The sequence below is a fragment of the Oncorhynchus masou genome, chromosome 13 (assembly GCF_036934945.1).
Source record: "Oncorhynchus masou masou isolate Uvic2021 chromosome 13, UVic_Omas_1.1, whole genome shotgun sequence".
Classification (NCBI taxonomy): domain Eukaryota; kingdom Metazoa; phylum Chordata; class Actinopteri; order Salmoniformes; family Salmonidae; genus Oncorhynchus; species Oncorhynchus masou.
Window position 1 is genome coordinate 15,740,634 of NC_088224.1, and position 11,737 is coordinate 15,752,370.

The 11,737-nt window shown below is 41.5% G+C and overlaps 1 protein-coding gene across 2 annotated transcripts; it reads right to left on the reverse strand.

Annotated features, from left to right (window-relative positions):
- Nucleotides 1–397: 397 nt before the first annotated feature.
- On the reverse strand, nucleotides 398–11,737 carry LOC135551788 (protein FAM133-like). 2 transcript variants are annotated; one of them, XM_064983015.1, is made up of 10 exons: nucleotides 11,421–11,737; nucleotides 10,197–10,294; nucleotides 7,737–7,815; nucleotides 7,562–7,633; nucleotides 7,422–7,466; nucleotides 7,193–7,264; nucleotides 6,860–6,943; nucleotides 6,255–6,341; nucleotides 4,729–4,778; nucleotides 398–859 (listed from the first exon to the last, which is right to left on the reverse strand). In XM_064983015.1, the coding sequence occupies exons 1-9, from the start codon at nucleotides 11,442–11,444 to the stop codon at nucleotides 4,734–4,736; spliced, it is 606 nt and encodes a 201-aa protein (XP_064839087.1). In that variant the 5' UTR covers nucleotides 11,445–11,737; the 3' UTR covers nucleotides 398–859; nucleotides 4,729–4,733. The 2 variants fall into 2 exon arrangements, with proteins under 2 accessions (XP_064839087.1, XP_064839086.1); XM_064983014.1 differs by having other exon boundaries at nucleotides 6,252–6,341.

Sequence of the window (11,737 nt, forward strand, 5' to 3'; positions counted from 1 at the left end):
CATGCTCAAAATGGATATTCAATGTCTGCTTTTTTAAAATCCATCTACCAATAGGTGCCCTTCTTTGCGAGGCTTTGGAAAACCTCCCTGGTCGTTGTGGTTGAATCTGTGTTTGAAATTCACTGCCCGACTAAGGGACCTTACAGATAATTGTATGTGTGGGGTAGAGATGAGGTACTCGTTCAAAAATCATGTTAAACACTACTATTGCACACAGAGTCCATGCAACTCTTGAACTTATTTAGCCTTGCCATAACAAAGGGGTTGAATACTTGACTTAAATCATTCCACTTTGACTTTATGGGGTAATAATGTAGGCCAGTGACACAATCTCAATTAAATCATTTTAAATTCAGGAATAACTCCACAAAATACAGAAAAAGTCAAGGAGTGTGAATACTTTCTGAAGGAACTGTATATTTTATGACCCTAGTCAAATGATGTTGCATTGCCCTACAGTACCAGTCAAAAGTTTGGACACTAAAGGGTTTTTCTTGATTTTTACTATTTTCTACATTGTAGAATAATAGTGAAGACATCAAGACTATGAAATAACACATATGGAATCGTGTAGTAACCAAAAACGTGTTGAACAAATCAAAATAGATTTTATATTTTTCAAAGTAGCCACCTTTGCCTTTGACAGCTTTGCCCACTCTTGGCATTCTTTGAGTTCCCACATATGCGGAGCACTTGTTGGCTGCTTTTCCTTCACTCTGCGGTCCAACTCATCCAAACCATCTCAATTGGGTTGAGGTTTGATGGTTGTGGAGGCCAGGTCATCTGATGCAGAACTCCATCACTCTCCTTCTTGGTCAAATAGCCCTTACACAGCCTGGAGGTGTGTTGGGTCATTGTCCTGTTGAAAAACAAAAGACAGTACCACTAAGTGCCAACCAGATGGGATGGTGTAATGCTGCAGAATGCTGTGGTAGCCATGCTGGTTAAGTGTCCCTTGAATTCTAAATCAAATCAGTGTCACCAGCAAAGCACCCCCACACCTGCGATCCGTTCACCTACTCTGTCTCTCAAATACACAGCTGTTGGAATCAAAAATCTAAAATTTGGACAAACCAAAGGACAGATGTCCATTGCTCATGTTTCTTGGCCCAAGCAAGTCTCTTATTATTGATGTCCTTTAGTGGTGGTTTCTTTGCAGCAATTCGACCATGAAGACCTGATTCACGCAGTCTCCTCTGAACAGTTGATGTTGAGATGTGTCTGTTACTTGAACTCTGAAGCATTTATTTGGGCTGCAATGTCTGAGGCTATTGGCTGACCTTCATGTTTTAAAGTAATGATGGACAGTCATTCCTCTGATTTTTTTGAGCTGTACTTGCCATAATATGGACTTGGTCTTTCACAGTGGCGTAAAGTACTTAAGTAAAAAATACTTTAAAGTACTACTTAAGTAGGTTTTGGGGCATCTGTACTTTACTACTTATATTTTGCTAACTTTTACTGTAAAACATTCTGAAAGAAAAGTGTTATTTTTACATTTTGACAGGGAAATGGTCCAATTCACACACTTATCAGAACATCCTTGGTCATCCCTACTGCCTCTGATCTGGTGGACTAACTAAACACAATACTTCATTTGTAAATTGTGTCTGGAGTGTGCCACCACTACCTTGTCACAACAGAATTGATTGGCTCAAAACACATTAAAGGAGGAAATAAATTCCAAATTAAATTTAACAAGGCACATCTGTTAATTGAAATGCATTCCGGGTGACTACTTCGAAGCTGGTTGAGAGAATGCCAAGAGTGTGCAAAGCTGTCAAGACAAAGGGTGGCTACTTTGAAGAATCTCAAAAGAATATATATATATTTTTTTGGTTACATGATTCAATGTGGTACTTCCTAGTTTTGATGTCTTCACTATTATTCTACAATGTGGAAAAAGGTAAAAAAATAAAGAAAAACCCTGGAATGAGTAGGTGTGTCAAAACCTTTGACTGGTAGCGTACATTAAGTCATGCATTGAGACTTTTCCTTATTAAAATTGTACAGTTTTTCGTGATGAGTCATGGATGATAAGGATAAATGTGAATCATTCATCCACTAAAAATAACAATATTATCATGGCTAAAACATTAACACTTAAATAATGAAACCAGATTAATTTATAGATATCATTCATAGTTGTATAACATTTAACAGATTGTCCCTTGTGATTATGACCATTTGACTTGTATTTTTACAATCCCAACTTATGAGGATGGCAAGAGAAGTGACCATCATATCAGATGACACGCATCATGGCACTAGCATAAAAGTCCCAAAATTACCTCATTGTGTAGCTAGCGATGCAGTTTTAGAAAGATGTGATTGTCAAGTAAAAATGATACATAGAAGGCCAGCAGGGTGTACAAAATGAAAGTACATTTTCATAGGCACATTTTTCAGTTCGGCCTCACTTGACAACTTGTGGTTTCCTTATTGACGTTTATTTAGATTAAATAAAAACTCTGCTAGATGGTTTGATTCTAGTCCACCGGTCCTTATGTTGCTTTCAAGACAACTGTGAACTCGGAAAATAAACGAGGCCAAATCATGACGTCTGTGATTTTTAGGTCGGAAAGTCTGTTCTAGAAAAGGTGTCCGAGTTTCCGACTTGGAATTCCGAGTTGGATGACCGTTCAAAACGATTTTCCCCCAGTCGGAGCTTGTTTATTCCCCCAGGTTCCCAGGTGTTTTGCATCCTCCAAAACATGACCCGCCAAACCGCTCGCTTAACCCGGAAGCCAGCTGCACCAAAGTGTTGGAGGAAACACTATTCAACTGACAACCGATGTCCGCTTGCAGGTGCCCCGGCCCGCCACAGGGAGTCACCAGAGGACGATGAGACAAGTCCACTAGGAGGAGATGCACTGCAGTACTTAACCACGAACCTCTGGAGGCAGTATTTCATTTTTGGATGAAAAACGTTCCCGTTTTAAACAAGATATTTTGTCACGAAAAGATGCTCGACTATGCATATAATTGACAGCTTTGGAAAGAAAACACTGACTTTTCCAAAACTGCAAAGATATTGTCTGTGAGTGCCCCAGAACTAATGCTACAGGCGAAACCAAGATGAAATTTCATACAGGAAGTGAGCCAGATTTTGGAGGCGCTGTGTTCCAATGTCTCCTTATATGGCTGTGAATGCGCAAGGAATGAGCCTACACTTTGTCGTTTCCCCATGGTGTTTGCAGCATTGTGACGTATTTGTAGGCATATCATTGGAAAATTGACCATAAGAGACTACATTTACCAGGTGTCCGCTCTGTGTCTTCCATCAAAACTATTGCGTAATCTCCAGGTGCATGCACTTTTCCATTTGATTCAGAAGAGAAAGTCAACTTCCCCGAATGATTTATCATCGAAAGATATGTGAAAAACACCTTGAGGATTGATTCTAAACAACGTTTGCCATGTTTGTCGATATTATGGAGTTAATTTTGAAAAAAGTTTGCGTTGTAATGACTGAATTTTCGGGGGGTTTTCTTAGCCAAACGTGATGAACAAAACTGAGCGATTTCTCCTACACAAATAATCTTTTTGGAAAAACTAAACATTTGCTATCTAACTGAGAGTCTCCTCATTGAAAACATCCGAAGTTATTCAAAGGTAAATGATTTTATTTGAATGCTTTTCTTGTTTTTGTGAAAATGTTGCCTGCTGAATGCTTGGCTTAATGCTATGCTAGCTATCAATACTCTTACAAATGCTTGTGTAGCTATGGTTGAAAAGCATTTTTTGAAAATCTGAGTTGACAGTGTTGTTAACAAAAGGCTAAGCTTGTGAGCCAATATATTTATTTAATTTAATTTGCGATTTTTATGAATAGTTAACGTTGCGTTATGGTAATGAGGTTGAGGCTATAATTACGCTCCCGGATACGGGATTTCTCGTCGCAACAAGTTAATGCAGCTGGTGGCCACACCAGATACTGACTGTTACTTTTGATTTTGACCCCCCCTCCCCTTTGTTCAGGGACGCATGATTCCATTTCTGTTAGTCACATGTCTGTGGAACTTGTTCAGTTTATGTCTCAGTTGTTGAATCTTATGTTCATACAAATATTTACACGTTAAGTATGCCGAAAATGGGCCTTCTGGGTGGCGCAGTGGTCTAGGGTAACTGTGCCACCAGAGATTCTGGGTTCGAGCCCAGGCTCTGTCACAGCCCGCCGCGACCGGGAGGCCCATGGGGCAGCGCACAATTGGCACAGCGTTGGCCGGGTTAGGGAGGGTTTGGCCGGCAGGGATATCCTTGTCTCATCGCGCACTAGGGACTCCTGTGGCGGGGCGGGTGTAGTGCACGCTGACCAGGTCACCAGGCGTAGTGTTTCCTCCGACACATTGGTGCGGCTGGTTTCCGGGCATTGTGTCAAGAGGCAGTGCGGCTTGGTTGGGTTGTGTTTCAGAGGACGCATGGCTCTCGACCTTCACCTCTCCCCAGTCCATAAGGGAGTTGCAGCGATGAGACAAGACTAACTACCAATTGGATACCAGGAAATTGGGGAGAACAAAGGCATAATTTTTTAAAACAAGTTTACTGAAAATAAAAGTTGACAGTGAGAGGACGTTTCTCTTTTTGCTGAGATATCTTTTTTACACCATTTCTGACATGCCGGACACCAGTAAACATCTGTCTGGCAAAAACAAAAAGGCAGTGGCCGTCATCATCCTGTGGTTACTGTATGCTTGACTGACTTAAAAAAAAATAATAACCACCTACTGCTGTCATTTTGTCTTTCTCCTTCTCGTCTTTCTCTTCTTGGGTTCACCCTACAGGAGACATTGCAAAAATTTACAAAACCACAATGGCTGGGAAATTCCTGTGACAGCTTCCTAACATCCAATCACAAAGTATAGTATTTCACAATGATATAGGATACAAAACAGTTCCCGCAACTACGGATGACCTACAGTGTGCCCTGGAGCAAAAGGATTTAAATCATATACAGTGGGGCAAAAAAGTCTTTAGTTAGCTACCAATTGTGCAAGTTCTCCCACTTAGCAAGATGAGAGAGGCCTGTAATTTTCATCATAGGTACACTTCAACTATGACAGACAAAATGAGGGAAAAAAAAAATCCAGAAAATCACATTGTAGGATTTTTAATGAATTTATTTGCAAATTATGGTGGAAAATAAGTATTTGGTCACCTACAAACAGGCAAGAATTCTGGCTCTCACAGACCTGTAACTTCTTTAAGAGGCTCCTCTGTTCTCCACTCGTTACCTGAAATAATGGCACCTGTTTGAACTTGTTATCAGTATAAAAGACACATGTCCACAACCTCAAAACAGTCACACTCCAAACTTCACTATGGCCAAGACCAAAGAGCTGTCAAAGGACACCAGAAACAAAATTGTAGACCTGCACCCGGCTGGGAAGACTGAATCTGCAATAGTTAAGCAGCTTGGTTTGAAGAAATCAACTGTGGGAGCAATTATTAGGAAATGGAAGCCATACAAGACCATTGATAATCTCCCTTGATCTGGGGCTCCACGCAAGATCTCACCCCGTGGGGTCAAATGATCTCAAGAACGGTGAGCAAAAATCCCAGAACCACAAGGTGGGACCTAGTGAATGACCTGCAGAGAGCTGGGACCGAAGAAACAAAGCCTACCATCAGCAAGGGCATTGAAGATTAAATGTGGCTGGGTCTTTCAGCATGACAATGATCCCAAACACACCGCCCAGGCAATGAAGGAGTGGCTTCGTATGAAGCATTTCAAGGTACTGGAGTGGCCTAGCCAGTCTCCAGATCTCAACCCCATAGAAAATCTTTGGAGGGAGTTGAACGTCTGTGTTGCCCAGCAACAGCCCCAAAACATCACTGCTCTAGAGGAGATCTGCATGAAGGAATGGGCCAAAATACCAGCAACAGTGTGTGAAAACCTTGAAGACTTACAGAAAACGTTTGACCTCTGTTATATACCCTTTGTTGGCAATGAAAAAGTATTGAGATAAACTTTTGTTATTGACCAAATACTCATTTTCCACCATAATTTGCAAATAAATTCATTGAAAATCCTACAATGTGATTTTCTGGATTTTCCCCCCCTCATCTTGTCTGTCATAGTTGAAGTGTACCTATGATGAAAATTACAGGCCTCTCATCTTTTTAAGTGGGAGAACTTGCACAATTGGTGGCTGACTAAATACTTTCCCCCCCCACTGTAAGCAGTCATCTAAAATCAATACAGAACACATTTTCATTAAACATGGCAAATGAAGAGTAAAAACACTTACAACCTCCATGTCGGAGTCAGCGGACAACTCTGAGGAGGAGTCTTTACGACTTCGCTCAGCTTTCCTCTTCTTCCCGCGGCTCTTCTCACCCTGAAGGGCAAACATTTACAGGCCTCAGTTCCCTGCAGCCCGGCAAGTTCATTTACAGCTCAGCATGTTCAAACACACATTCAGGCAGAAATACACAAAATAGAAGGACTAACAGCCAGATAAATGTTGTTTCCCTTTCTCATATTTTGTCTTCATCTTCTTGGAGAGAAACAAAATGAGGAAAGTAGACCTTTCTTGCATAGAAAAACATTTAGATTTAGTGAAGAACTCATGTAAAAAAAAAAAAAAGAAGTTAAATATTGCAAATGAATGAACTGAAATCAAACCATGGCTGAACAAACACAGAAACACAATGATGGTGAGGGCTAAGATAAAGATGGAATGTTGAGAAGTGAATGTTGAATAGTGCACACCAACCAAAACATAAGGCTGAGACCAGAAATATCCAGATGGATTTGATTCAAATACATTTCTAAGAGTGCAGAAATGTCTGAAACTAAAATGACTTATTTTAGTACGTAAGGAAAGAGGTGCAATATTCTCCATATCAAACTAACCTTGCCGTTGGGCTCCAATTCTACAGTAGAGTCATCCGATGCTTTCTTGGAGGACCGCTTTTTCCTTTTGGTGCTCTTTTCATTCTGACCACACAGACATCAGATAAAAACAATTAGCTACAGTAGGACAATAAGGTTTCTCAATATTCATTAACCAACCAAATCAAAATAGTTCCAGGACATTTAATTCACAGTACTTCACACAGCTTTTTGTGCCCGCCATAGAAATATCATTACGTCTAATTAATTATATTTCTATGGTGCCCATATGGTGACATATGGTAAACGGTAGGACAAGCTGACAGACTTGTCACCAACATCTATGGCACATACCTCATCTTCAGAGTCTGAGGAAGAGCTGCTTGAGGAATCAGAACTTGATGAGGAGGATGAAGGAGAGGAATGCTTGACCAAACACAATGAAAGCAGAGCTCATTAGATTTGAAGACAGTAGCTGACACAAAAATATATTAGTGTAAAGCTGCCATTTTTAAAGGGCAGATAAAACTACCGCAGTATGTCTACCACCAGTCTTCAACAAAACATTGACAGCTTTCCTCACCCTGTTGGATTTCTTTCCTTTCCTTCCTTTCTCGCTCTTCTTTTTCTAAACACAAAACAAAGATTTGGTGTGAGAGGTAGATACAGTAAAACAAAATGATTGTATTCAGATGTTAAACATGGATGGAACTGGAAGCTTACCTCTTTCTCCTTGTCTTTGTCAACACCACCTAGTAACTTCTCTCTGTTCTTCGCCAGCTCCTTCTTCCAATTCTATAAAAAGCAAATAGCAATGTTTTCTGTAAGCTAAATATAAAAACACTGAATTTGTACAGTATAATAACAGTCAAATAAAGAAGACACATTTGAACAATACCGAGTTCATTTGGTCCTCAAAGTCCGCCAGGGCTCTGGAGCCTTTCTTCTTCCTCTCTATGATCGCCTTCACCTCTTCCCTGATGACAGAAGAAAAACCATCATCACTCAACAATGGATCACAACTGATGGCCTTCCGCTGAAGGCCCATTCTGCTAACCGCGGCCTGCTAGCTACCTAGAGCTACTTGGAACCCTACTAATCCATGACTGGTCTATCGACGTCGCCGCACGAAGAGGCAAAAACAGACTTACCTCCATTGCGACGTCCCCCAAAGGTCCTTCTGCTAGCTTGCCTGCCCAGGTCTGCTAACTGCTAGCTTGCCTGCCCAGGTCTGCTAACTGCTAGCTTGCCTGCCCAGGTCTGCTAACTGCTAGCTTGCCTGCTAACTGCTAGATTGTTAGCCCCGGCCTACTAACTGTCTGAATGGCCATGTCCCCAGCCAGCCCAACCACTCACTTGACCCATATGTTCACTTGGCTACGTATGCCTCTCTAATATCAATATGCCTCATCCATTACGGTCTTATTTGACTGTAGAGCCTCTAGCCCTGCTCAATATGCCTTAACCAACCATGTTGTTCCACCTCCTACATATGCGATGACATTACCTGGTTTAAACGTCTCTAAAGACTATATCTCTCTCATCATTACTCAATGCCTAGGTTTACCTCCAATATACTCACATCCTACCTTACCTTTGTCTGTACACTATGCCTTGAATCTATGCTATCGTTTCCAGAAACCTGCTCCTTTTACTCTGTTCCGAACGTGCTAGACGGCCAGTTCGTATAGCCTTTAGCCGTACCCTTATCCTACTTCTCCTCTGGTGACGTAGAGGTTAATCCAGGTCCTGCAGTGCCTAGCTCCACTCCTACTACCCAGGTGCTCTCATTTCTTGACTTCTGTAACCATAAAAGCCTTGGTTTCATGCACGTTAACATTAGAAGCCTAGTCCCAAAGTTTGTTTTACTCACTGCTTTAGCACACTCTGCCAACCCAGATGTCTTAGCCATGTCTGAATCCTGGCTTAGGAAGACCACACCAAAAACCCTGAAATCGCCATTCCTAACGATAACATTTTCCTCCAAGATAAAACTGCCAAGGGAGGCGGTGTTGCAATCTACTGCAAAGATAGTCTGCAGAGTTCTGTCTTACTATTCAGGTCTGTACACAAACAATTCGAGCTTCTACTTCTAAAAATTCACCTTTCCAGAAACAAGTCTCTCACTGTTGCCGACCACTATAGACCCCAAATCCGTAAACACGGGCACCCTCATAGATATGATCCTAACTAACTCGCCCTCCAAATACACCTCTGCTGTTTTCAATCAAGATCTCAGCCTCATTGCCTGCATCCGTAATGGGTCTGCGACCAAACAACCACCCCTCATTACTGTCAAACGCTCCCTAAAACACTTCTGCGAGCAGGCCTTTCTAATCGACCTGGCCGGGGTATCCTGGAATGACATTGGCCTCATCCGGTCAGTAGAGGATGCCTGGTTAATCTTTAAAAGTGCCTTCCTCACCATCTTAAATAAGCATGCCCCATTCAACAAATGTAGAACTTGGAATAGATATAGTCCTTGGTTCGCTCCAGACCTGTCTGCTCTTGACCAGCACAAAAACATCCTGTGGCGTTCTGCATTAGCATCGAATAGCCCCTGTGATATGCAACTTTTCAAGTAAGTTAGGAACAAATATACACAGGCAGTTTGAAAAAGCTAGCCGTAGCTTTCCTAACAGAAATTTGCATCCTGTAGTACAAACTCAAAAAAGTTCTGGGACACTAATGTCCATGGAGAATAAGAGCACCTCCTCCCAGCTGCCCACTGCTCTGAGGCTAGGAAACATTGTTACCACTGATAAATCCACTATAATTGAGAATTTCAATACACATTTCTCTACGGCTGGCCATGCTTTCCACTTGGCTACCCTACCCCGGTCAACTACCCGGCACTCTCCATAGCAACCCACCAAAGCCCCCACCATTACTCCTTCACCCAAATCTAGATAGCTGATGTTCTGAAAGAGCTGTATGTTTTGTTTATTCCATGTGTAACTCTGTTGTTGTATGTGTCTAATTGCTATGCTGTATCTTGGCCAGGTCGCAGTTGCAAATGAGAACTTGTTCGCAACTAGCCTACCTGGTTAAATAAAGGTAAAATAAAATGTAAAAAAATTAAAAATGGTGACGTAGGCCTAGGCCCAAACATTCACAAGGGCCTGGCCACAATTTCTTGTGATTTGCAGGGAGCATTTCACACTGTGTAGCCTAGTATTACAGGAAAGCAATGCTTTATCACCCCGATTTACACACATAGAAGGTAATAGGGATCCACCATATACCCATGGACACTCTTCAGCAACATTAATGACAGATGTTCAACTCACCAGTTGTATAACCTGGAGAGCTTTTCAGGCACAACGCCTGAGTCCTTACGTGTCATCTTAATGCTTACCATGTTGGCCGTGGTCTGCTCAGGTAATCCTGGATAGAGGGTCCTGCATTGGGTGCGGGTCCATTGGCACGTGATGCAGCTATTGGGTTCACATAAGACTAAAAACACAGAGGGAGGCAGTCAGACCAGACATCTCAACATTGACATCTGGCTACCATCCCCAAAACACACCTTGCCAAACAACATTCTGTGTGTTCTTGGCATAGATAATAACACTAGCTAGACAGGAATTGGAAAGGGTGTGTTCGTAAATGAACTGTGGAGTGCCAGAGTGCGTTCAGCGTGCACACTGGACGCTCTGGCCGAGGAGCAGTGTTGATCTGAGCTCAACCACAGTCAAGCACCCAAGCGAACTGGCAAAAGTTGGCTAGCTACTTCCAGACAAATTAAATAACCGCTTAGTGAAAATGTTACTCGCCCTAGCAGAGCTGGTTAGTGCCTTTATGTTATCATGAGGGTTAGTGACAAATTTATGGCAACAATTTTGTTCAGATTCTTTTGCCGACGTTTACTTACACCGGTCATAAAAAAGTTAATGGTGTTTGTAAAGACCTCAATTATTCCGCGGCCTCTGGCACTCAAACTAAAAGTGATGTGAAAATCGAAGTAGATTTACGAACGAACCATCACTTGTATTATCTTGGTACGATCAGTAACTTTTATTAGGGTCAAACAAGTCCAAGGCGGTCAATGACAACTCTATGGCCTTCCCGTAAAAATATATGTTTAAAAATTCATACAGTAAATTAGTAGCAGATAGTGAATTGATGAACTCGAGCTAACTACTGTAACATTAGTTTATTCGTCCGCGTTCTTTGGATTATGTTAACAGACAGGTAGATAGCTACATCCTATCTTATTAAACATAAACCGACCTAAATAGATAGGTTTAATTCTCTTCTGGCACGGATATCGGTCCTTCTTGTTAGTTACCTGCTAACTTGTTATTCTGTATCTGCCAGGTTAGTTTGCCTAGCTAGTTAGCTATATTCGTTCGATAAACAAATTGTAGTTATTTTAACATACGCTTTGTGCATCTTTGATATGGTTTAATTGAAATTAAATTTGCCTGCACACTTAGCTACAATAACTAGCTTAGATGGCCTAGCTAACATTTTTCAGTGCCCGCTTTTAGCTACAGCCAACACGTTTGTTTTCATGCATACCAATAATCGTAAAAAGCTAAAGATCCACACAATTTGGATTATTTAACACATTGCTCACCACTCTGTTGTCCCTCTTCCCCATTTCGGTAGATTTAGCCTACGACCGCGCTAATATCAATCAATCCACTAAAAAAAGTTAGATGATTTTAAAGAGGTTGCGTAGCTGGTTTCCACACTAGGTAACACAATCACAGAGTCAAAATTGTCTACAACATTTTTGCTTTTTGGTCTTAATTTAAGGCTAGGGTAAGGTATACGGTTAGTATTGTGGTTGGGTTTTAAATCCGATTTTAACCAAATAAATAGCAGAAATGGGCGGAGTTGAGCCTTAATTAAGACTTTGTGGCTGCTTTAACTAGTGACGACCGGTCTCTG

Bases quoted from the DNA above. Each gene is read 5' to 3' on its own strand.
- LOC135551788 (XM_064983014.1), bottom strand. From the start codon at position 11,444: ATGGGGAAGAGGGACAACAGAGTG. The intron at 10,295-11,420 runs GTGAGCAATGTG...CTGTGTTTTTAG, and splicing joins GGAAGAGGGACAACAGAGTG to TCTTATGTGAACCCAATAGC. The intron at 7,816-10,196 runs GTAAGCATTAAG...TTCTGTCATCAG, and splicing joins AGCAGACCACGGCCAACATG to GGAAGAGGTGAAGGCGATCA.